The 26445-nt window shown below is 41.8% G+C and overlaps 1 protein-coding gene across 8 annotated transcripts in view; it reads left to right on the top strand.

Moving 5' to 3' along the window:
- Window positions 1-24147: 24147 nt before the first annotated feature.
- Window positions 24148-26445, top strand: part of GABRA4 (gamma-aminobutyric acid type A receptor subunit alpha4) — a 218452-nt gene continuing 216154 nt past the window's right edge. For 5 of the 8 annotated variants that reach the window (XR_005368998.1, XR_005368996.1, XR_005368997.1 and 2 more), the window contains exons 1-2: window positions 24148-24386; window positions 24736-24854. Coding sequence is in view for 3 of the 8 variants with exons in the window: in XM_038556006.1 (XP_038411934.1) it covers window positions 24301-24386; window positions 24736-24854 (205 nt within the window). In the remaining 5 variants the exon portion in view is untranslated. The remainder of the gene's footprint in view (window positions 24387-24735; window positions 24855-26445) is intronic. The other 3 variants (XM_038556006.1, XM_038556002.1, XM_038556003.1) reach the window with 2 other exon arrangements.

Below are 26445 nucleotides of genomic sequence, written 5' to 3'. Positions count from 1 at the left end.
AGGAACAGATATTTTGAATAAGCCATAACTTGTTAAGTAGAAATAATGAATTAAAAACAAAAGCTATTGTTTGTTTAATGCTTATTATGTGCCAAGCACTATTTTAAGTCTTTCAAATACATTATGCTATATATATATCTAACATTTAATATAGTAATAATATATATAATATATTATGTATATAATATAAAAATAATATTTTTCAGATTTTTTTTTTGAAGGAAGAAGAGATGTGTGAAGCAAACTGTTGTTGATCACAAAGTTTAGAATGACAGAGCCAGGGCTCAGGCTCAAAATGTAAAAATCCAAAGCCAGTATTATTTATTTATTTATTTATTAATTTTTATTTATTTATGATAGTCACAGAGAGAGAAAGAGAGAGGCAGAGACATAGGCAGAGGGAGAAGCAGGCTCCATGCACCGGGAGCCCGATGTGGGATTCGATCCCGGGTCTCCAGGATCGCGCCCTGGGCCAAAGGCAGGCACCAAACCACTGCGCCACCCAGGGATCCCCAAAGCCAGTATTATTAACTAGTGTGTACGCTGCTGCTTCTTGGAGAGAAGGTGGAGTACAGAGAGTGAGATATCCAAATGCTGGTGAACAGATAATGGAGAATTCCTCTCAGAAAATAAGAAGCCACTGAGTTGAGAGACAATAAGAGTGAAACACTTGAGAAAAGACCACACATGATTAAAGAGATACACCTTCAGAGAAGCCAAAATTACAGCCATCCTTGTGGACTGCCATGAATACCTTCCACGTCCATTTCCAAATTCATCATGATAACTGCTATTCCTAGTGGCTCAGGATTTCCTGTGTCCTTACATGGCCAAGCATTGTGGCTAAGATTTCTCTGTTCTTCACCATCACATGCATTCCTACTTTAAATAAAACTACTAAATTGAAGCTGTGTGAGGAAAATAAGCATTTTCTTTAACTCACCCATACATACCCCTAATCTAGAGCTGTGTCTGGCACGAAATAGATATGCAATAAACATTTGTTGAATGAATGGACAAATAAATAAATCAACTTAGCAATATTTATCGAATATCTAATAATGAGCCAGGCACTAATCTAAATACTGAGTACACAGCCTCAAACAAAACAGAAGAAAATATATCTTTGCCATTATGGAGCTTCTATTCTAGTGAGGGAGATGGACCATAAGCAAGATAAATACATAAATTATATGGTGTATTTAGACAGTGATAAGAGGGTGGGAGGGGTGGTGGAGAAAGCCAGGGAATGGAAAAAGGAATCTGGAGAGAGATGTGTTTGTTGAAATTTAAGAAACAATGGTCAGGGAAGACCTCATTGACATTTAAGTGAAAGGCTATAGATGGTGAGGGAGTGAGCCATATAGACGGAGTGAGGAAGAGCATTGCCAACAGGGTACAGCAAGTGTGAAGATACTGAAGTGGGAATGTGTTGGTGTGTTTAGGGAGGCCAGTGCTGCTGGAGCAGAGAGAGAGGCAGAAAAAGCAACTGGAGATGAGTTAGAGTTAACAGATTTGCTCTGAGTAAGAGGGAAAGCCAGCAGAGGGATTATGTGGACAATCCAGGATTTGATCTGACTTGCTTTTTAATAGAATCACTGTAGCAACTAGAATATAGACTGCTGGAGGGCAAGGGTAGAGGGAGTTAGATCACTAATCCAGGGCGGGGGAAATTAGAATAGCTGTGTTGGTGAAGAGAAGTGGTCGTACTCTGCATATGTTTTGAAGCTGGAGTTTTCAGGGCATTCTGAATGATTGGAGGTGGTGTGCGGGGGGGGGGGGGGGGGGGGGAAGAGAGGAATTAAGGGTGACTCCAAAGTCTCTGAGTTGAGCAGATGGTAGAGTTGGGGAGGATGTGTGGAAATAGTTTGAGAGGGGGGTTGTGACCTGCGTCAGCTCTGGTCATGCTAAATTGGATATACAGTGGATCCCCGAACAACACCAGAATTAGGGGCTCAGACCCACACCGGGTTGAAACCCACATATAACTTTTGACTCCTTCAAAACTTAACCGCTAATAGCCTATAGCCTACTGTTGACCAAAAGCCTTACTGACATAAAGTGTCAATTAATACAGATTTTGTATATCTATTATATACTGTATTCTTACCACAAAGTTAGCTAGAGAAAGAAAAATGTTACTAAGAGAATCATAAGGAAAAGAAAATACATTATAGTACTGTACTGTGTTTATCAACACAAATCTGCTTATAAATGGACCCCTGCAATTCAACCCCATGTTCATCAAGGGTTAACTATATTTGGATAACTCCTTTTATTTTTTTAAAATTTTATTTATTAATGAGAGACGGAGAGAGAGAGAGAGAGAGAGAGAGAGGCAGAGACACAGGCAGAGGGAGAAGCAGGCTCCATGCAGGGAGCCCAACGTGGGACTCAGTCCCAGGTCTCCAGGATCAGGCCCTGGGCTCAAGGCGGCGCTGAACCACTGAGCCACCCAGGCTGCCCAAGGATTACTCCATTTAAAGGAAGAAATCTTGACTAGAAATACAAATTTGAAAACCATCAGCCCTAACTGCATGTCCTCCCAAAATTCATATATTGAAGCCTACCCTCAAGGTGACTTTATTTGGAGATAGGTCCTTTAAAGAGATGATTAAAGTTAAATGAGGTTATAGGGTGTGGTACTAACTCCACTATGATTGACATCTTATAAGAAGAAGAGGTACCAGGAGTATCTGAACACAAAGGAAAGGTCGTGTCAGGACACAGTAAGAATGGGGCCATCTTTAAGCCAAAGAGAATGGGGCCATCTTCAAGCCTCAGGAGAAACTAAACCTGCCCCACCTTTATCTCAGACTTTAGCCTTCAGAACTATGAGAAAATAAATTTGTTTAAGCCCTCTGGTCTGCGATATTTCATTATGGCAGCCCTAGCACACTAATAACAGTATTTAATAGCATGGACTACATAATTTCACCAACATTGTGGTAGAATGTTGGTAGAATGTAGGTAGAAAAGAAGAAATTCAAGGCACTCTGGGGCTTTCCAATCCTTTGAGATTGGAGTATCTAGAAAGGAACTAGAAAAAGAGACTGAAGCAATAGCAGGTAGGAAGAAAACCAGGAAAGAGTGGTGTCCTGAAAGTCAAAGGAAGAAAGAATGTCAAGAAAAAGGAAATGATCAATTATGGTATCAATCACTTCTGATAGATCAACCAATATGAGGACGCAGTGAACCTTCCATTAGGCAGATGAAAAATGCATTATTTTTTCCGAAATTAGTGGATTTGAGATGTTTCTGTTTCAAATGACTTTGATTCAATGTCATTAGGATTTTTAAGCTAAACTAATATCAGAATGGAAGACCTTAAAAGCTTGTTTTCAGAGAAAATCAATTTTCCTTTTAATGGCTAGTGATGTATATAAATTTCATAAATTATCAGGAATGAGCCAAAAGATGAAGAAAAATATATTGTAAAATTTTAGTATTATCACATTATTTTTGGGTGCATTTGTTTTACTGCTGAGAGCTATAAACATTAAAATTCATCGACTGAGTAGGTGAAAAATGATTCTCCATTAAAGAGGAAAAGGCAAGAAATATTTATAAAAGAAAAAATTAAATAAAAACACGGATAAACATTAGGGAAACTGGCAAGAGATTCAAGTCTGGAAAAGTCAATAACATTGAAATCAGGACTCAACAACAAACTAATTATTGGAGTTCTCAGAGAAAACAAGCAGTTATTTCACCCAGTGTTGAACTTCCTTAGCAATCTGTGGATGATTGTGCGCAGGGTTCCAAAGCAGCGTTAATATAGTGCTGTGCAAAATTTTGATTGAGAGATTAGTCAGGTACTAGGCAAAAAACAATCACAACGAGAGTATTAACTCTTCAAATTTAAGTATCTTGACTATATTCCACAGGGGGTGGTTAAAGAAGAGAGTGTGTGTGTGTGTGTGTGTGTAAGGAATAAATCATTAGATTTTGAACATGATGTTGATTATTATTGTTTGCTGTTAGAGCTACTCTTTCCTATTTTACATATTCCTATTTGTTGTCACTTGCTTCTTATTCCTTTTTTTCTTTTTTCAGCTTCATGGTTGATTTGGCCAAACTTTTTATTTAGTATTCTGAGGTTGCTTAACACACACTTAAATGGTCTTATTGGGGAAGGGGGAGGTTCTTGTAGATTCCCAAGGAAATGTCAGAAAGGCAAAATATGGCCAGAAATGTCTTGTTTCTCATTATTTCCTTGGGTTTAGCCCTTAGGGATCTTCCTACAGTGTTTGTCACGGCACGATTCACCCAGAAGTCTGTTTCATTGTTTTCTCAATATTTCTCTGAAGTCGTACTGCATGCAGTGCTTGGGTAAGAAAATATTCATTTTAATTTTCTTTGGAGTTCGCGTAAATATATGAAGAATGCGGCCATCGGCAAAGCAGCATACTTGTGAAAGTGTCATTGAAGGTGTGTGCTTGATGTCACACTGTTGCCAGAGTCATAATTCTTTACTCTGACTGTTATGTCTTATCAAAAGCATGATGCCAAACACTCATTGAATCTTAACACCAGCAGGCAATTTAACAATCTGGTCAAACATTCTCATTTTAAGGTGAGAAATAGTGAGATACATAGAAACCTTGTGACATGCAGAAGGCTACACGTCTAATAAATTACAGACCCGGAATTACACTCTAGGTCAGTTAACTCAAAACATCATTCTTTCCAAACAACTCATTATCCCTCTCTCCAAGTCAAAAAACATAGTATGAACCCTCACGTTCTCAAACCCTGCTTTCAAAACAGTCCATGCTATTTATTAAAAACTAAATTTCCTAATACTAACAGGTTGGAAACTTTAGCACCTAGTTCAAAAACTAATTGTACTCTCGTTTCAACCAAGGAACATCATTTTGTTCATTAAATTGTCTGCATAATAGAAATTTTGTCATCTAGGGGAAGGTAAAGAACATTTCTGGATTTGATTTTCCTTTTCTTCAGAAAATTATTAAGCAATTTTGTAATTCACTGAAGTGTCACTGTGTCACTTTAGTGATCAATTCAAATGATTACGGTTTTCCAGAAATTTCTATTAAATCGTTATTAAAAGAGCTTGAACATTTTTAATGATGGGAAAGAAAAAATAATTGAAATAACGAGATTAGCTTTTCTCCAACCAACCAAGTATGAATTTTTATAAGGCAGAGTATGCAGCATTTTTAAAGGATCTTTGTTTTTTGCAGCCTGGTTCAAATTTTGTTGAAGGCAACATGCTATACCTGGGGACCCAGGGAACCCTGACCCCATCTCTTAGATTATTTCTGTTATTTTTTCCTTCATTGAACCCCTCTCCTCTTACCATGTCCTCGGTATTTAAAACATTGGACTGCTTCCATTTTCTGTGTCATCAGAAACAAGTCTTTTATTTTATTTTTTATTTTTTTAATAATAAATTTATTTTTTTATTGGTCTTCAATTTGCCAACATACAGAAGAACACCCAGTGCTCATCCCGTCAAATGCCCCCCTCAGTGCCCGTCACCCATTGACCCCCACCCCCTGCCCTCTTCCCCTTCCACCACCTCTAGTTCGTTTCCCAGAGTTAGGAGTCTTTATGTTCTGTCTCCCTTTCTGATATTTCCTACCCATTTCTTCTCCCTTCCCCTCTATTCCCTTTCACTGTTATTTATATTCCCCAAATGAATGAGACCATATAATGTTTGTCCTTCTCTGATTGAAGAAACAAGCCTTTTATACTCTGAATTCTGTTTCTGTAGTATTTCTCTGCCCATTTTCTCCTTAAGAACGTCAAAGGATAGTTCCCCCTAATACTCCAGCTGCTGCAGCATGGGGTTAAAACCTTCATTCAAACATTACCCGGATATTTCTATAGTTAGCTGGATATATATTTTAGCTGGATATACATTTTTCCTGCTAGACTGTGTCTGCTAAGAATAATATCTGTGATAGAATATATCAGAAATCCTGGTACATCGTAGGAGATTAAACCTACATATTAAATAAATGAAGAATGAGAATGGAATCAAGATATACAAGGGCTGTAGGAATGGATAGAAAAACCACAATTGATTTTCCTGTTAAGAGAAGAGCAAACATATTGCAAAACTAGCCCAGGCCTCCTCCCTGTTTATGTAGTAGTATATTGATAAGCAGAAGACAAATTTCCACAAATTAAGGCAGGCAATTCATGGCAACACTTCTAATGAATGCTCTGAAACCATTTGGTGTCAATTTTGCATCTCAGGAACTCCTTTGCAGTTACAGTGACTGCATGACATGTTCCAAGCAAGTAAATGTCGAGAGAAATAATGTGGGTTACTTTTTGGCCAGGATGGTTAAACACCTAGCGTGTTTTCTCTTTCTCTTATCCCTACTTGAATGAAGCCAAGAAAAGAAGGATAGAAAGCTAATATGGTGAAGCCATATGATGGGGGAATCTCAGAATCCCTGAGTCCGCAGTTGGAGGAAATCTACTCAGGATTTTTTTTTTTTTTTTTTTTTTTTTTTTTTTATGATAGGCACACAGTGAGAAAGAGAGAGAGGCAGAGACACAGGCAGAGGGAGAAGCAGGCTCCGTGCACCGGGAGCCCGACGTGGGATTCGATCCCGGATCTCCAGGATCGCGCCCTGGGCCAAAGGCAGGCGCTAAACCGCTGAGCCACCCAGGGATCTCTACTCAGGATTTTATATGAATAAAAACATTGGACTTTACATGAGGGAGAATAAATCTTTATCTTATTATGCTTTTTGTTTTAGAAGCAGGGTTAGGGACGCCTGGGGGGCTCAGCAGTGGAGCTTCTGCCTTTGGTTCCGGTCTTAACCCGGGAGACCTGGGATCGAGTCCCACATCTATCGAGTCCCCTGTAGGGAGCCCGCTCCTCCCTCTGCCTGTGTCTCTGCCTCTCTCTCTATATATCTCTCATGAATAAATAAATGAATAAAATCTTTCAAAAAAAAAAGAAGCTAGGGTTACTTACCATGACAATGTATAAACATCAATACTCTCAAAAACATAATGTATAATATAAAAAGCAAATTGCATGATGATACTGTATATAAAAATATTAAAAGCATGTAAATAATGTTATTTACTCTGTATAGTTATGTAATAAAAATACATCAATATTCTAGAAAAGAGAGCCACCAAATTCAATGGAATGGCTACTTTTAAAGCACCCTGTGTTGCGTTGGAGTACTCTGGACGTTTCAATAGTATCTATAATGTTTTGTTTTTATTAAACAAATTCTGAATCGATTTTGACAAAATGTCAGAATTAAATTGAGCTGAGTGTGGAGCACCTGCCTGTTACGTCACTCTTGGTTGCTGTTTATTTTTTCCCCCAGGTATTTTGAAATGTCTAAAAAGTCAACTCATAACAATTGAGAGGAGTTTAGATAGAAGTTTATAAATTGTGAGTAGTTAAGGAGGAAATTTGTGGGTACTCACCTCACACGTAAAATTAGATTTAAGCACCAATCGTAAAACCCAAAAACCAGAAGTCTTTCTCCTTTGCCAAGAAACCACATTTTACTCAGAGAGTATAAACATGTGAGCCGCCTCGGAGAACAGTTTGGAAAATACTACATGAAGCAGGGACTAGTGACATTCAGAAAGGCCACCGGGAGCTGGGACATGCCCCCCAGGGCCCACAAGCAGATCTCTCTGGGGACATTCTGGTCCTTGCATCTGTTAACGTCTCTGCTTTCTGGTCAAGCAGGACCACTTGGCCCAGGGTTGGAACCTTACTCTGCGGTTCCTGCACCTAGTTTTCAGCCCAAGCAAGCAGTACACAGCTCAGACTTTCTTGGCTTGGCCCTATACCCATCCTGCTGCCAGTTTTCTTAGTTTTCGCAGCCTGGGCAGTTCACCACTGGGCTCATGGCACCACCACCCCCTCCCTTGCCCCCAGATCTAGCAACAGGCTCCTATGTGTCTGCACAGTCAAGCAGGTAAGAAGGACCCTGATTTCATCTCTGGAGACATTCCTGCAACAGCAATGATAAGGTGAGGTCTTGGGCAAAACTGTGTGGATTCACAAGCCGCCCCCATCCTGGGTAGCAGCAAGATGCGTAGAACTGCCCAACCACTGACCAGAATCCTAAATGTTTATACCGAGGCCTACCTGGGTTTAGTAAGTCACCCTGAGTGTGGAGGGTCTCAAGGACACATTGCTCTCTTATGGTTAGTGCTTCCTAGTGTGAGGATGGTAGACGGAAGTGATCCTAAAGACAGAAGAGAGTGGGGAGCCTCTGATTCATGGGTCAAACGGTGGTCATTCCTCGGGATGACTTCCTCCAACAAATCGGAAAGTCTCTGAAGTCTGTCTCTGGGCCTCCAGCAGCCTTTTTAAAAATTAATTAATTAATTATTTTTATTCCTGGGAGACACAGAGAGAGAGGCAGAGACACAGGCAGAGGGAGAAGCAGGCTCCCTGTGGGGAACCCGATGGGGGACTCCATCCCGGGACTCCAGGATCACGCCCTGAGCTGAAGGCAGATGCTCAACCGCTGAGCCCCCCAGGCTCCCCTTCAGTGGCCTCTTTTGCTAACTTTCCCCACTCAGTTGCATTTCATTTTTTAGGTACCTTGACCTTTGAACTTCATCCACCTTTGAAACTGCAAATTGTCTAATGCTCTAATTCTCACTCTGACTAAAATGGAGTCTCACCAATGTGTTAACTCCCTGATGTTTTAACACTTTTCAGCTTTTTTACCTCCAGCCATAGAATGACTTTCTCCTCATCAGTGGCAATGAGTTAAAAAAAAAAAAAGTGTCAGGTTCAAAAATGTAATGTGTTGGTTATTAATATAGCTAACACTTTATTAGTGCTCACTATGTTCCAGGCACTCTTTGAATTGTTTTAACATGTATTAATGTTTTGAGCCCTCGTTAACAATTCTATAAAATAGGCACTATCATGGTCCTTAGTTTGCAAATGATGAGAATGAAGCCCAGAGTGGTAAAAAGATGTATCCAAAATCAAACATTTAAGAAATGGGGTGGCCAGCAGTAGAATAGGTCAGAACCAATAATACCCAGCTTTGGGGAAGAAGTTATAGGAACCTTACTACATATTAAGGATACTATGATAATGGCATAGGGGCACCTGGGTGGATCAGTTGGTCAAGAGTCTGCCTTTGGCTCAGGTCATGACCTCAGGGTCCCAGGATGGAGCCCTGTGTCAGGCTCCTTGCTCAGCAAGGAGTCAGCTCCTCCCTCTCCCTCTGCACTCCCTCCCTTGCTTATGTATGCATGCACATGTGCTCTCTCTCTCTTTCTCAAATAAATAAATAAAATGAAATATGGTGATGGTATGATCATTTCACTACAATAAATGGTGTCCGGGAAATGAGCCACTCTTTCAACTGATTATAGGTACTTGCACTGAAAAAAGAAGGTTATCTCAGCATTGCTTACCATATTTCCTTCATTAGTATGCAACATCATAATTACTAGGCATTCATTAAAGGAACACTGGAATAGGGAATTGATCTAGATTATTTTATTTTTTTAAGATTTTTATTTATTTGACAGAGAGAGAGCACAGTAGGGGAAGCAGAAGAGGGAGAAGGAGGATCCTAGGACCCTGAGGTCACGACCCCAGCTGAAGGCAGATACTTCACTGACTGAGACACCCAGGCTCCCCTGATCTAGATAATTTTTAAAAAATATTTTATTTATTTATTTATTTATTTATTTATTTATTTATTTATTTATTTATTTATGACACACAGAGAGAGGCAGAGACACAGGCAGAGGGAGAATCAGGCTCCATGCAGGGAGCCCGAAGCTGGACTCGATCCCAGGACCCCAGGATCACGCCCTGGGCCAGAGGCAGATGCTCAACTGCTGAGCCACCCAGGTGTCCCTGATAATTTTAAGAATTCTTTCTGCTTTCATCCTCTGTAAAAAGGTCTGGTTAGTTTTTTGGCTATATTTTATTATGTTTTGTTATTCCAGTAACATTATCATCTAATCACATCCTAAACATTAAAAAGGAAAGAATGAAGAAAGAAAGAAAGAAAAGAAAGAAAGAAAGAAAGAAAGAAAGAAAGAAAGAAAGAAAGAAAGAAAAGACAAGACTTAATTCCCAATGCCGATTTTTCAGGGTCTTCGTTTTGAGCCCTATTCAGCTGACTGTGGCTGACTTGTGAGTCTTGACACTTGCTGAAACAGTCCGTTCCATCTCAGACCTGGACTCCACTGCTGATTCAGTTCTGGAAACAATAGCGTGCTATTCGGATGTTAGGAAGATGGGCCAAGTGGGAAGGGCCAGACAAGTGTAGTAGGCAGCAATGAGGCGGCAAATCCTAGAAGACACTGAGAATGGAGGCAGGCTGTGGGACAGACAGGGACAGAAAAAGGAATAAAATCCAACTACTCAGCTCTGGGGAGGAGGAGATGGACAGCAGGAAGTGTAGCAGACAAATTGGGATCTGTGCAGCCGAGTCCTAAGCAGCTTAGTGAAGTCAGACACCAAGACCAGTGCGCTCAGGCAGGTGAGCAGGGCACAGCTGTGAGGCTGAAGGAGCAGCAGCAATGAAACATCTGGGTTGACATATGGAGAGTGTTGCCGTCTATAATCCATAGTCCAGGAAATCTGGAAGTTTTGCATGGGAGGTGTCCACCAACTATAGGTAAGAAGAGTAATAGGACTCAAGTCCAAGTTACCAGAGAGAGACTGAGTTTCAGGGACTAAGTCCCACCTGGAGAGCAAGCTCATAAAAACTCCAAGAGGGAGCTGAAGTCTAGTCCCAGAGTGTTCTAGTGGTGCTGCTTCAATGATCTTGCCTCAGATTCCTCCAAATGAGAGATTTTGACCTCATCAGTGCTTCCAGGCCTAAGCACTTCTTTTTCTTCTAGTTCATCTGATGAGACACCAGCAAGAAGTGATTGCTGTCGCAGCCAGTATGTCAGAGGCAGGGATGTGGACCTGAGGCTTGGGGGGGGGGGGTCGTGGAAGTGAAAGGGCAGTGCAGTTCCTGCTACGTTGCCTTGTTACGTATCAAAGGGAGGTCGAGGCAGCATGTTCCACTCATTGAGAAAGCTTCCTTGAATCTGTGCCGAAGCTAAGCCTGGCTGAGAGCAACAGAACAGCCACAGTCATCCAGAGATGAGCGGAAGCCTGGTTAAAATGTCAGCTGTGGCAGGAAAGAATTTGGAGTTCATCTGCAAGGGCTCGGACAGCCCATCCAAATGCCTTGTTTTGAGAACTGCTTGGCAGGGTTTTTAAAAAGAAAGCTTTCAAAGTACACACATCCATTTTTTTTTTCAAGTCTACTGAATTTGGACGAAATCTACAGTTGCTTACTAAACAGGGACTGTCACCTCTTCTTGGTTTTACGTTGGTTGGGATCCTGTCTAGAGACCACCCATCCTGTGTGACATCAACCATCTCTGGCCAATATAGGACGTTCTTAGTTCATTTGTTCTTGTCCGTTGGACCAGCCCTGAAACCATCCAACTTAAATCACCTTAACCAACTACCTTCCGCACCCACAGTTTAATTCCAGAGCACTACTGAAGACGATCCTCAATTACACGCATTGGTATGCTTACTGGAATATGACCTCTGACGTCATCCGGATCCTCAGGGCCACCCATTTTATGTGTCTCTTGTCAGCTATCTTAACCACAATTTGTAGAATTAGACTCCTTAACTCTCAGGTTCTATTTTCCTTTCTCCTTAGAAAAGTTAAAATTGATCCTATTTTGAACATAGAGTAAGCTTAGTAGATGGTGTTGATTAATAGGGTTGAATGCATTCATTTTAAGAGTGGTTCCCTAAAATCATACAAAGAAACCTATAGAGTAAGTATTTTATAACAGTAGTATTTTGAAAGTCTAGGTATAAGAAAAAATATTTTATTTTTTCCCCCAAATGATAGTCAACATCAGAAGTTTAAAAGTTGTGTTTAAATTCTACCATAAGCTTTCCACTCATTCTTTTTTTCTTTTTCTTTGTAGAATCTCATGGCTTTACCACCTACAATCCCAAATGTGCATTTCAAGTCCGGAGCCCTGTTCAGAACAGTGTGACTATGGGACCCCCTTGAATGTCTTGTAGGCTCTATCTCCAATTACCCCTGCCCTCGTGGGGGAATTCCGTATTTAAGTGAATGATACCACAACCCAGTATTGAACCAACACCCAAATCTGGGTGTCGTTTTTTGTCATCAAGTGCAAACAATGCCTATCTTGCCATCTATATAGTTCTCTAATCTTTCCATTTATTACCCTCCCCTACTTCCCTGCTACTACTCTAATTCAGGCCCACCCTCACCTGTAATATTGTAAGCGCTTACCCTACATGGCCTCCCTGCCTCTAGACTTTTCTTCAGTCCAAACTCTTTTTTTTTTTTTTTGAAACTTGTTTTGTTTAAATTCCATTAGTTAACATATAGTATACCATTAGTTTCCAATGTAGAGTTCACTTACTCATCCATTGCATATAACCACCCAGGGCTCATTATGTCATGTGCCCCCCTCCTTAATGCCCATCACCCAGCCAGTTACCCTTTCCCCCCACTCCTCTCCTGTCCTGTGACCCTCAGTTTCTTTCCTAGAGTTAAGAGTATCTTATGTCACTCCAAACTATTCTTTAACGAGTCTTACTCCCCTCAACCCCATCACTACAGTCGCAGCCAGAATGACTTTTTAAAATGCAAACTTGATGATATCAGCCCTAAAATATGTCTTTTAATGTTCTCCCACTGTTTGGTTAGGATAAAAGTGCTTCAGTAGTACAGCTTACGCCTCCCCATGACCCGGACCCTACCTGTCTCCCCGGTACTTGTTCTGTCTCCCCCTACTTTTCTCCATTCCCTACAAGGTTATTCTGGTTATCTATTTGTTCTTAACTTCTACTAATTTCACAATGATCAAAGAACACCCTTGGTAGGATTTCAATTCCTTCACATTTGTTTTGATCAGCTTTAAATCCCAACGTGTGGTCACCTGGGAGTAATATTTAATGTCATGTGAAAAGAATATATATCCTGTAATTCTGTCAATGTTTCCTATAGTGTTTTTCTAAAGCTATGAATTGAGGTGCAATCGAATTCAGAATTATTATATTATCCTGGTAAGTTTATATCTTTTTCAACGTGAAACATTCACCTTTATCTCTAATAATGCTTCTTGCACCTAAAATTACTTGATCTGATAACATGGGGTACACTTTACCTTAAAATTATCCATGTCCTCACATTTAAAGTTAGTATCTTTTAAGTGATATGACCTGGAACTTTATTTTATTATTCAGTTTGGCCATCTTTTTCTTTCAGTTGCAATATTTGCTTTCACATTTAATGTAACTATGGGAATATTTGGGTTTAAGTCTGTCATCTTACTACATTTTCTATTTGTCCCACTTATTCTGTGTTCCTGCTTGGGTTCACATATGGCAGGATTCTGTGTTACAAGCAAAGCAAAATATGTTGAAAACATGTTAGTTATTGAATCTTATGCCAAACCCACATAAAATGTGTTTCAATGCTTGGCTTCTATAATTCCTTATTTTAGAAATGGTTTGCTTATAAGATAGATACTTTATCCTAATTCAAGTCATTGTAATCAAAAGCAAGTGAAGCAATTTGATTTCAGAGTAATTTTGTATTCATGATGTAAGGCAAATTATAGATGTAATAGATGTACCAGACTCATAAAACGAAAGAGTTCTGTCTTTATGATTATTATAGGGTATTTTTTTTTTACATTTTTTTCACTCTTTTGTTACTAAGAACTTTATGGGAATATATACTTTGGAATAATGAAATAATATGTTAAACATCCTTCCCAAGAGCCAGACTTTTTCAGGACAACATAATTGAAGGGTCTGTCTGTGAATGTTGGGCAGCTTTATATAATTTCTAAAAGCTAATACCAACCTAAAGTCAAAGTCTATGGTCACAATTTGATAGGGAAGGAGAAAAGAAAAACACATTTATCATTGTAATTTTGTTGTAAACAATTCAATTGAAGAGAATCCATTCTCAAAGAACATCAAAATGAGTCAGAAAGATAGTTGGGTTATATCAAGCAAGGGAAAAGCAAAAGGACATCATTGCATCTTTATGAGATGGCTTGAAAAAAAACCCCATAACATCCAAAGTATCCCCAAATCAGATTTTCCAAATTTCAGTAAACTCTTTTATTTTTAAATTTCAGTAAACTCTTTAAAAAGAACAGGATGAAAGAAAAGAAGAGGGAAAGAAGAAAACCTTTATATTCGTAGAAAAGCGTTAAAATGCTGAGAGTTGGCTGTCAATAAGCCAGAGTGGTGGCCAAGTAAATGACATTATTTAACTAAGCACCATGTGTAGTGGGGGGCCTACTTAGGTAAAGGGGTTTGGTAGTCATTGAAGAACCCTTGGCTTCCCGTTTTAAAGAATTTACGGGGTGGGGGAGTAATGTTCTCAGTGACTGAAAGAAAAATAATAAAAAGGACATCTTCAGTGCCTGTATCTTCAGAAAGCTGTTAAAAATTTGACTCTAGGAAGTCTGTATGAATGCAGAAATGTTTTCACTGCTTCCCTACTTTCTCTTGAACTCCTATTCCTTTTAGTATCAAATGGTTCCCTCCTCAGTGCCCATCACCGAGTCACCCCATACCTCCCCACCTCCTCTTCCTCAACCCTTTGTTTCTCAGAGTCAGGAGTCTCTCATGGTTTACTCCCTCTCTAAATTTTCCCACTCAATTCCCCTCCTTTCCCTTATAATCCCTTTCATTATCTCTTTTATTCCCCGTATGAGTGAAACCATATGATGATTGTCCTTCTCCGATTGACTTACTTCACTCAGCATAACACCCTCCAGTTCCAAACACATCGAAGCAAATGGTGGGTATCCATCCTTTCTAATGGGTGAGTAATATTCCACTGTCTATATAGACCAATCTTCTTGTTATACTATATGTTGGCAAATTGAACTTCAATAAAAACAAATGAAAAAAAATTTAAAAAATAAAAAACTATAGTATCAAATGGTTCCTTTTGGAAATTGTGCTGAAACCACAAATTTGCTACATTTTTCAGCATTCATGGAAATTTAAAATCTTACTGGATGGTGATTTCTTCACCAAGAATCACATTTGTTTGTTTGTTTGTTTGTTTGTTTTCACAGCAGGAGTGTTTCTGCATGTGGAACAATAACCCTGGGAACCACAAAGCCAGGTTGTGTTGGGCCTCAGCCCAGCCCCCCTTAGCTTACACCCTCTCTAGTTGGGTGACTGGCTGTGTCGGCTCCCTGTCCTCCCGGCACCCACTATTTATATTTATGCCTTAGCAGAAATTACAAATCGCTACATGCCAGAGACCTGTGGAAATGCCAAAACTATGAAACTATAAATGTTAAGACTGCAAATGCCAAAAGCATTTTTCCCCTTAGAAGTCTAATTTCTAAAGCTGAAAAAAACTGGATGATATGGCATCAAGTACACATTCCCACTGGTTCTGGATTTTAGCCAACATATCTTATTAAAAATATATTCCAAGAGACTGTGTCATCTGTTTTTATAATGGTGTCACATGGCTTTCGAGAAGGCGGTTAAAAAACAAGGTGTGTTCGGAGCATCTCAAAAACCTCCTCCTCAGCCCTAGAGTGTATCTCATAATAGCGAAACAATCCAGAAATCATATCCAAGAGTCTGCAAGTATTGTCAAAAGTATTAATAATGCTGCCATGTTGCTCATTGTATTCATAACCTTGGCATGCAGGCCTTGTTATTTTTTAGGGTAAATTCCTAGGCCTACTGGCACAATATTCAAGCCACTTAAAAAAATTTAAACGTATTGCCCGATAGCATAATTAGTGATTTCCTAACTTGCCTGTAAATATATGTAGGCTGGGTCAAGGATGGAAGTCAGAGTCATAAAAAGGCTTTTAATTTTTAGACTTCAAGTCCATTCCCTGGAAAGAAGTTTTCTCCCAAGAGAAGTTGAGGATTGGCCGGTAGGATAAAAATCTCTAGGTTGGAGAATCTGGAGACAGACTCAAATCCTGAATCTGGTAGTCATTAATTGCAGAAACTTGGGAAAGTCATATACTCTGTTTGAGCCCCAGTCTCACACCTAAAATTACGTGGTGGAACCAGACGACTTCCCCGGTTCTATTTCGGCTTTGCAATTCTATGATGGAAGTGGGAGATTCAAAAGGTCAATACGGACATTTACTTTCTCTGAAATCTAACTCTGTTCCTCACTTTACTGTCTGTTAAGCTTGAAATGTCAGGGGTGTCCTTCAGTTTCAATTTCCTAAATAACAATGAATTTCCTGGATTAATTCCTTACGTAAATATAAATTAATAAACGCTCAGGACTTGGGTCTTGCAAGGATGCATAAGGCCCCATCTCCACCCTGCAGAAACGCAGCCGGGCATGAAAAGAAACCATTGCACAAATGGCCAGCAGGCAGGGTTGGATAAGCAGAGTCCTGGGGTCAGGAGAGCACGGAGAGACTTCTCAAGCAAGGTGCCACTGAAGCTGAAATTTTAAAGATATATAAATGTTTGCCAGGTAGATAAAATGGAAAAGGCAATTTCTTTGACAGGTGGCACATGAATATACATGGATGCCTGAAAGATTTAGTAAGTACAGAAAAAATGGTTACATCTCATATATCACTGGAAGGAAAAATTGCATTGTCTTCTTCTGTCATAAAGCGAATTCGTGTGATTTGAAAGTCTTCTGCTACTCACAAGGCCTTCTTACCAGACATTCAACTTTTCACTGTTGTAACTTGTTTCCAAAATAACTTTTTTTTGATGATGCACTCTTAGGGTAGGGAAAGTCTCAATTCTTTCTTTGGTCTTTACCCTCATGCATTTTTAATATTAATCAATATTACTGAGGTCCTTTTCTCTATTCTTAAATATGATACTCGGTTCCTTTAACTCTCTTTTAAAATTATGTGTAATGCCACTCCACGCAGTAGCCACCAGATGGTAATGAAGAGCAGTCTGGCTTCATAGTCTTCTGAGGACCGAGTATATTACCCTCGTGTCCCGTTAAGGCTCTGTAGGTTTGTATGGGAAAGTTAGAGCCAAACACTGTGTTGGTTTGATAGCAGGCCACGAAAAGTCTGGGACATCTTGTCAATTTACTTTGTGTGAACCTGATTGGTGTGTTAAGTTCTGTACTGAGGATTTTAAAATACTAAAAAAGACATGTGAGTACATTATACGCTTTTCTTTAAAGGTTTTTGTTATTTAAAGAATTTGAAAGACCAGAATATTTGTGTCTAGAATGATTAGTGAAGATAAGTATATTTTTAGGTTTACTTTTTGTTCCTGTTTATTAATATATTTGAAGTAGGAATCTCTTCATCTCATTTGTAAAAATATTGATAAAATTGAAATATCCCATTCAAATATATGTGATAAGATTACATAAAATACAATGCATCTCACATCTTTGCTAAGTATGTTAATTCACTATTGATTTTCCCAAGCTTATAAAACAAATGGTGATATTTCTTCAAAGGGTTAGGCTTTTTTTTTTTTTAAAGAGTTTAAAAGTGTTTTATTTGAATAATTTTACTGCACATGATTTGTTTAATTTTTTGCTATGCTGTTTGTATTCTCCAACATTTCTATAATGAGCACGGCATTATTTGGTTGATTAAAAAGTCAAAACAATAAGATCTAAATACAAGGATTAATTTAGAACCCAAATTCTGGCTCATGTATGTTCAACATTTATAAATGCTCACATGTCATGAGTCTTTACTGTGTCACAAAAGTCTAAAAAGCATCCTAAAAGCAACAGTGACAGTAAGTTGTAACCAAAGATTCAAGATTCTGTTATAATTTCATACCACTTTTTTTTTTTCTTCAGAAGAACTCGGTGGTATTTAAAAGGCAAGAAAATTTTTAACTTGTTAAATGGGCAGAATCATTAGATTTTTCTATATCCAAAATATTTAGGAAAAATTTAGTCTTGTGTTCTCCACCCTCTTGTGTTAGGTTAGGGTTCTCTGGAGAAACACAACTAATGGTGTTGAGTTGGGGTGGGATTTATTCGTTTATTTTGGCTTATGCAATATGGAGGCTGATAGTCCCAGATCGATAGGGCAAGACAGCCAGCTGGGAACTAGAATGAGTTACGGTTTGAGTCTGAAGGTAGTTTGCTGGTCAAATTCCCTCTTCCCATGGGGAGGTCAGTCTTTTTTCTATTAAGGCCTTCAACTGATCGGGTGAGGACCCTCCATGGTATGGAAGGTAATCTACTTTATTGAAAGTCTGATTTAAATGTTGACCTCATTGAAAAGACACTGTCACAGAAGCATCTAGAATAATGTTTGGCTGAATATCTGCGTAAAGTGGCCAAACAAGTTGACACATAAGATGAACCATCATACCACTCTTATAAAATGGTATTTGATTTTTATATGAGGTATTTCAGGCGTACTGGAAAGTATAGATAATAGCGAGTCTCCAAAGATGGCCACCCAACAACCATGTCTCCCAGCAATATCATCTTTGTGTATCTCCTCTGCACAGATCTGGTTTGTTCCTGTCTTGATTTGACCAGTAGAATACAGTAGTGGTGGCACTCTATAACTCCCAAGGCTTATTTTTAAGAAGTCTTACAGCTTCAATCTAATTCTTGAAATGTTTGTTTTGGAGAAGCCAGCTTCATGTTGTCAGGAATCCAAGATAATTAAGTGGGAGGCCAGAGAAAGAAACAGAAAGAGAGAGAGAGATCCAGCCAAGCTTCCAAATGTTCCAGATGTCCCAGCGAAGGTGCCAGTCATATGAAGCAATAAGCTCTCTTCAATGGCCAGCTCAGTCAAACTTTCAGATGACGACAGTGCCAGCCACCATCTAACTGCAACAGGATGAGGTTCTCTAGGGAGAATCACCAGATGAGTCTGGTCAAACCATGAACACTAAGAGATCACCATAAATTGCTGTTTTAAGCCAGCAAGACCTTTTTTTAAGATTTTATTTATTTATTCATGAGGGAGGCAGAGACATAGGCAGAAGGAGAAGCAGGCTCTCTGTGGGGAGCCCGATGTGGGACTCGATCCCAGGACCCCAGGATCATGACCTGAGCCAAAGACAGATGTTCTACCACTGAGCCACCCAGGTGCCCCAAGCCAGCAGGTTTTGTAATAGTTTGTTATACAGCAATAGAGGAACAAAAGCGTTAAAAAAAAAAAAAAAGCAATATGATGAACACCCAAGTCCCTACCATCAGAATCATGAATATTTAAGATTTTGGCATATTTGCTTCATTACTTAAATAATTGAAGTAGCCAATTTCCTTTCCCTGTTTCATTCCTCTTTCTTCCCCTCCAGCAATGCCCATTACCTTTAATTTGGTGTTTATTTTTCCATGTGGGTTACATATCGCTACATATATACCCATAAGCAATGTACATTATTTTTAATGTTTTAAATTTTGTGTGGATGATATTTTACTGAAGGTATTATTCTGCACTTGCTTATTTCATTTATCTAACATTCTTGACATATGCCTGATTTGCTTAATTTTAATTACCTTGTAGTACTCCATTCTTATCACAGTGCACAGTATCCATTTCCCTGTTAAAGGACATTTGCTTCATTGCTATTTTCCACTATTAAAACGATATATTATTTTTCAGTCGCTCCCTTGCAAATTTGTTTGAGAGTTTCTATGGGCTTGAAATGGCTTGATCATAGGGCATAATCATGTTCAATTTTAAATATTGCCAAAGGACTTACCAAGTTAGTTGTATTAGTCCTTTATCACCCTTGAAATAAAACAACATAGATAGAGAAAGATAAATACTGTGTGAACTTACTGATATGTGAAATCTAAAAAAGTTAAAGTCATAGAAACAGAATAGTTGCCAGGGGCTGAAGGTGGGGGAAATGGGTTGATGTTGGCCAGTGGGTATAAAGCTTCCATCTTTTATGAGATGAACAAGTTCTAGGGATCTAAAGTATAGCATGGTGACTATAGTTAACAATTCTGTATTGTGTGCTTGAAATTTGCTAAGACAGTAGATCTTAAATGTTTTCACCAACTATACCAAAAAAAAGTAACTATGTGAGGTGATGGACGTATTAATTAACATTATTGTGGTGATCATTTCAGAATATATGTATATATCAAATAAAACAACAACAAAAAAATTTCATTTTATCCAAGTAGTTCTCCAGGGAAATTTTTTGGTCCATCATGAACAAATTACTTAAGATACTTAAGCTTCAGTTTATTTATAAGAGAAGAAAAAGAATATTTAACCATAAATATTTTTTCTGAAGATTTAAGTGAAATTAGCTATTGATAAGGGATAATTGCTATTATTATAATAAAGATTATTATCACCATCATTATTACTGTTGATATAAGCATGTCAAGCATGCCTTTATGGCTTAATGAATTTTAAAGCTCATTATATGTATGTTACTTTAATTTTTTTTTAAAGATTTTATTTATTTATTCATGAGAGACACACATGCACACACACAGAGAGGCAGAGACACAGGCAGAGGGAGAAGCAGGCTCCACGCAGGGAGCCTGATGTGGGACTGGATCCTGGGTCTCCAGGATCACACCGTGGGCTGGAGGCGGCGCTAAACCGCTGCGCCATGGGGGCTACCCTTTAATTTTGTTTTAAATACAGTTGAAGGAAGATCACTACGGTTGTTCACTAAATTGTGTCCCCTCCCTCAACCAAAATCTTAAGTTGAAGTCATACCCTCAGAGCCTCAGAAAGTGATTGTATTTGGAAATAGGGATTTTTTAAAAGGTCATTAAGTTAAAATGAGGTTTTTAGGGTGAACTCTGAGCCAACAGGACTGGTGTCCTTATAAGGAAACTTGACCACCAACATGCATGCATGCAGAGAAAAGACCATGAGAAGACTCAGGGAGACAATGGCCATCGATAAGTCTAGGAGACAGGATTCAGAAAAAGCAACCCAGCTGACCCCTTGGTCCTGGACATCTAGACTCTGGCATGAGAAAATTAATATAGGATGTTTAAGGAAAAAAAAAATCATAAGACAGACACTTGGAACAAATTTAACAACAGTTAAATTTGGGGCACTATTGGTAACCCGGGACTTTCCCTTCCTAATCATTACTATTATATACTGAAAAAGATAAAAACCCCAAAAACAAAAAACCAGGAGCACCTGTCACTTGATTGTAGTATTTTCTTTCAGAAACGTTGAAAATACACACACAAACACATATACAATTAAGAGAAATAATTAATAGAAACTAAGAAAAGCAAGCTGAATTCTTTCAAATTCATTTTATTACCACCCCAAATTTTTGGGTACCAGGCTAGCTGGATGTTTGGTAAATTGACAATAAATGGAGCTGAGTGCCTTTAGTGGAGACTCAAGATCTACCTAATAGTCTACGGAAGCTGGCAATGGATAGGGTCATCAAACGGGATAGAAATGTTTGGTACCCAATAGTTACAAATATTTTTCACCTGTTTGATTGATTCTTCTATTTTATATGTCACTTTTTATATTAAAACATTAGTCTGTACTATAGTTGTCCATAGCCTTTGAAAATCTGATGAAAGTTAATGAAAAGCCTCACAGAAAAATGCACATCGTTACCTGAATATAAAATTTTGTATGGACTTTTAGGGCATTTCATAGGCCCATGGACTTGGAAGTGCACATCCTATGGCTTCAGCACTAGGGCAATCTATATTATTCTCATCCCACCATATCAGAGATAAGCCTTTAAGATAAACTTATAATATGTGGCTGGCTTAACATAATGATATTTGGGGGTTGTGCACTTGAACCCACTTCGAATTCTGTAAAACTTAGCAATAAAAGACATTTATTAACTTTAAATAAGAAAGCTATAGTTATACTTTTAACACTTTTGTATTTCTGCACAGTTATATAGAGACAATCATAAGAATTCACTCACAATCTGAGTCATAATGGGTGGAAGTCTATATAAAAAGTAATAGCATATTTAAAGATATTTGTAACTTTTTATGGTAAGTTGTTTTTTAATGTTGCAGTTATTTTAAATTCAGAGTGACAAAAATACACTTTTTAAAGATTTCAGACAGTAACACTTAACATATAACTTCAAGTAATATAAAAGAGCATAAATGAGAAGCTGTGACATAAAATAAAATGATATATCTCTACTATTATCTTCAGTTGACCTTAAAAACCATACATCAGTTAACAAAACTATAATTGGAAGTAGCTACACTGAAGGGATGAATCTTCTTTTTATACCTTGGGAGGTATTAGTTTCACATTTTTAAAATTAGAATTTTAAAAATAATTTATCTTTAACAATACAAAATCTTTTCCCCAAAGTCATGATCTTGTCTTTAAAAAAAATATTATATATATATATATATATATATGCAGGCAGCCCAGGTGGCTCAGCGGTTTAGCGCTGCCTTTGGCCCGGGGTGATCCTGGATTGAGTCCCACGTCGGGCTCCCTGCATGGAGCCTGCTTCTCCCTCTGCCTGTGTCTCTGCTTCTCTCTGTGTGTCTCTCAGGAATAAATAAAAAAATCTTTAAAAAAATATTATATGTGTATATATGTATTTAATGGATATTATAAGAAAAAAATAGAAAATTCTGATTTAGGTTCTAGAAAGTATAGGAAAGCGTTAAGATTGGAGAAACGATATAATGTGATATAATAATAATAAGATGTATTATCAGCTTTTCTGTGGAGAATCTATGGAAACAAATTATGCTTTCATGACATATATGGGAGTACACTAATATTTCCATTTTTCCCCCCAAGAGAGTAAGCTTGAATTTCATCCAAATTAATTAGGATGGATCTGAGAGCAAGCAATTCATTAATTTGTTTAATTGTTCTTTCAATAAATATTTATTATCCTTGTACTATGTGCCATGGACTGTAATAAGAGAAAAAATAAATACAGATAAATAATAATTACCGGGCCCAGATCCTGAGGGACTCTTTTAGAGAAGAATGATACCTATGGAATTTGCACGAAGTATGGGAAGCCACCCAGTGTCATGGGAGCTCACCGCCGGGCTATCAGCACGCTGGCCTTCTGCAAGGCCTCCCCTTTGCAAAGAAGATGTTAGTCCGGATCTTGAAACAAACCAAAGTAAACGGAGAAAACCCTAAAATTCCCTTGGCCTGTTTTCCTATCCGGTCAGCCCGCCAGTCATCAAAATCGGAACAAGGTTCTAAGCAGAATGGAACTCTTGGTGGTGACAGGTTCCACCAGGGAACCAACTTTTTGGAAATCACGCGGGTCACGGGGGCCCCGCGCGCGGCCTTCCACGTGCATCAGTCTCCCCGTGGAAGGCCCCGTCCCCCGAGCCCACGAGCAGCGCAGCGGAAGGTCCGCGGGGAGGGCTCCTCTGGGGTCGCCCCGCACTCAGGAGGCGGCGCTTCCCGTGCCCTTGGGGTCGCGGCGAACCAGGGGCTTCCCTCCGGGCTCACTGGTCTCCCCCGCGCCGCGCCCGCCCCCTCCTCCCCACGCAGCGCTCAGCCCGGGGCGCCGGGGCCGCAGGTGCGCGCGGGCGGGGCCGCGACGGCGGGAACCAGCGAGGCACCTCCGCACCCGCAGCTCGGCGCGGGCCCCGCCCCGGGAGGGCCCCCCCACCCCCCGAAGGTCGCGGCGCCCGTCCCCCGCCCCCCGCCCCCGGGACGGGTCCCGAGCAGGTCCTGGGCGCTTCCCCGGGGGCACCCGCGCCCCAGCGGGAGGAGCGGGACCCGGGGGGGGGGTCAGTACCTGGTCCCCGGGGTCGCCCGTCCCCCGCCCCCGGGGACGGGTCCGAAGCAGGTCCTGGGAGCTTCCCCGGGGGGACCCGCAACCCAACGGGAGGAGCGGGGCGTGGTACCCGGCCCCCGGGGTCGCCCGCCCCCCGCCCGGGCGCTTCCCCCGAGGCACGGGCGCCCGGGCGGGAGGAGCTGGCCCGGGAGGAGCGGGCCGTGCTGCGCGGGGGGCGGGGCGGGCGCGGGGCGCGGGGCGCGGGGGGCGGGGGGCGGGGCCGGCCCGCGGGGCAGGTGGGCGAGCGGCGGCGCGGGCCGCGGGGACCCGGAGGCGCGGGGAGCGGGCGGGGGAGCGGGCTGGGGGAGCCGCGCGGCGCGGCCGTCGGGAGCTCGGCGGGGAGCGGGGGGCGCGCGGCGGCAGGACCCGCCTCCCCCGGCCGCGTGCACACCCGCGCCCACCGCGGCTCGGGCCGGCTGAGCGCGGGCGAGTGTGAGCGCGGGCGAGTGTGAGCGCGAGTGTGCGCACGCCGCGGAGCCTCTGCCCTCGCCTCGCACCCCGCTCGGGGCCTCCGCGGAGCCCGGAACGTGGGCAGGCTGGAAGTATGGCATGCTGCGAACATGGTCTCTGCCAGCAGGGTCCCCGCGATCGCCGCGTGCTGCCGGGTGGGCTTCGCGCTCCTGCCCGTCCTGTGCCTGGCGGCCTGGTGAGTCCCCCCGCCCCGAGGGCGCCCGGCCCTGCGCTCTCCGCCCTCCGCGCCGCGGGGGCCGCCGCCGGGCTGCGACCGCGTAGACGCCGACCGCCGAGGGGCGCCCTGCCCGGTGCCCCCCGCCCCCCGCGCCCCCGCCCCCGCCCCCGCCCGCGCCGCCCCCTGCGGCGCCGCGCACCCTCCGCCGGGGAGACAAACCCGTTTCCACCTGTTAGGTGACCCGTTCCTAAAACGACCCCTTTCGCCTGTTTTTTTTGTTTTGTTTTGTTTTTTGTTTTTTTTTTGTTGGTTTGTGGTTTTTTTTTTTTTTTGCGTTTTTTTTTTTTTTTTTTTCTTGCGTGTGCAGTTTAAACGAATCACCAGAACAGAACCAAAAGGAGGAGAAATTATGCCCGGAGAATTTTACCCGCATCCTGGACAGCTTGCTCGATGGTTATGACAACAGGCTGCGCCCTGGATTTGGGGGTAGGCGCGACCGCGGACGCCGCGTGTGTCCTGTCCGTCCCTCGCGCCGCCCGCCTGTCCGTGTGTCTGCGGGACCGCCGTTACGCGGGCCTCGGGTGGAGCCCTGCCAGCCCTCGCTGCCCCTGCCCCCCCCCCCGCCCCCGCCCCCGCGACCTCCGCCAGGGCCGCCCCCACCCGCCCCTCCCGGGCCCCGCTGCAGGCGGGGGAGGGCGAGGGGGAGGCTCAAAACCGCGACCCCGGGCGGGCTGCCCAGCTGCTGCGCCCCCAGAAAGGGCTTCCCTGCCCCCGCCGCCTTGCCCCGCGCAGGTTGCACTTGAGGCGACTGATCCCAAGTCCCCTGTCCTCCCACGTGGCACCTGTCCCTCTGCCAGAACCCCGCCGCCCTGCTCTACCTAGGACGGGAAACTGGGGCACGAGCTGCAGGCTCTGCTGGGGAGCCCAGGCCTTCCCTGCTCTCTTCCACCGTGGGGTGCATTCTCACTTTTTGGGGGGACGTGGCATTGACTCCCCTCCTAAGACTTTGAAGTCCGAGGTGTTTTCAGCTTTATTTCTTCCCTAACTATTTATAGTGACTCTAGCAGAGGCGCATCCATTCACCGTCCTGTTGTTCTTTTTCATGTTCGTGTTCCCTTTGCTTATATAAGGAGCATTTGTGTGGCAAGCCTTGTGCTAGGCACCGTGTCCCCAGATCCTCCACATAGGGTTCTTAGCCTCAAACCCCCGGCTCAGTCCAATGGAGAGGGAACCCGTGACTTCATCCCGAGTGTCAGCTCAGGTCTGCTGACCACCTTCTGGTCCCTTCTCTCTAACTACACTGAACTAGTTATCTACTGGGAAAGGAGTTGAACAAGACGGGCTCTATCTTGAAAGAGCCTCCAGTAGTAGTTGCAACAGTATAACCACTAATACTGTATTTATGTATTTGAGTTTTCATAGAGGGGAGGCATTTCATAAGGCATTACTGAGAGTAAGCTCTCACTACCCCCATTTTACAGATGAAGAGATTGAGGCTTGGGAAGTTAAGTAACCAGTTCAAGTTCACAGTCGGTAAGTGGCATGGGCAGGATGTGACCCCAGGTCAGGGTGTCCATTTAAGAGACAAACTCCTGAAGATCGAGAGGGTATCGGATGCTGTGTGGCGAGCATCTCAGGACAGGAGGTGCACAGGGAACAGGAGGCTTCCTGTTGAGACTGTATAGGAGATGGGATGAGGAGGGAAAGGAAGAAATAAAAGGGAGCAGGGACATCCCCACGAAAGAGAGGGTTACAGGGTCTCAGGTCTGAAAGAATGGTCAGAAATAAACGAGAATTGGAGAGAGTGGAGCTGGACGGTTTTTCGGAGCCTGATTAGTCTGGTTCTTCTCATTTAACAAATGAGGACACCGAAGATTAGAAATGGAAAGTGATTTATACAGGGACACATAACATATTAATGGTTGGCTGAAATCGGGACTTCGGATCCCAAACTTCTTTCTGGATTTTACTGAGGAGGTTATAGGCGGCCATTGAGGATATTAATTGAGTTTTTGTGTGTTGACGGTGATAAATATGGATGAGAAGGATGAAAAGATTCTCCTAGTTCTTCTCACAT

The sequence above is a fragment of the Canis lupus genome, chromosome 13 (assembly GCF_011100685.1).
Source record: "Canis lupus familiaris isolate Mischka breed German Shepherd chromosome 13, alternate assembly UU_Cfam_GSD_1.0, whole genome shotgun sequence".
Taxonomy (NCBI): Eukaryota; Metazoa; Chordata; class Mammalia; order Carnivora; family Canidae; genus Canis; species Canis lupus.
This window is presented reverse-complemented; position numbering and strand designations above follow the sequence as displayed.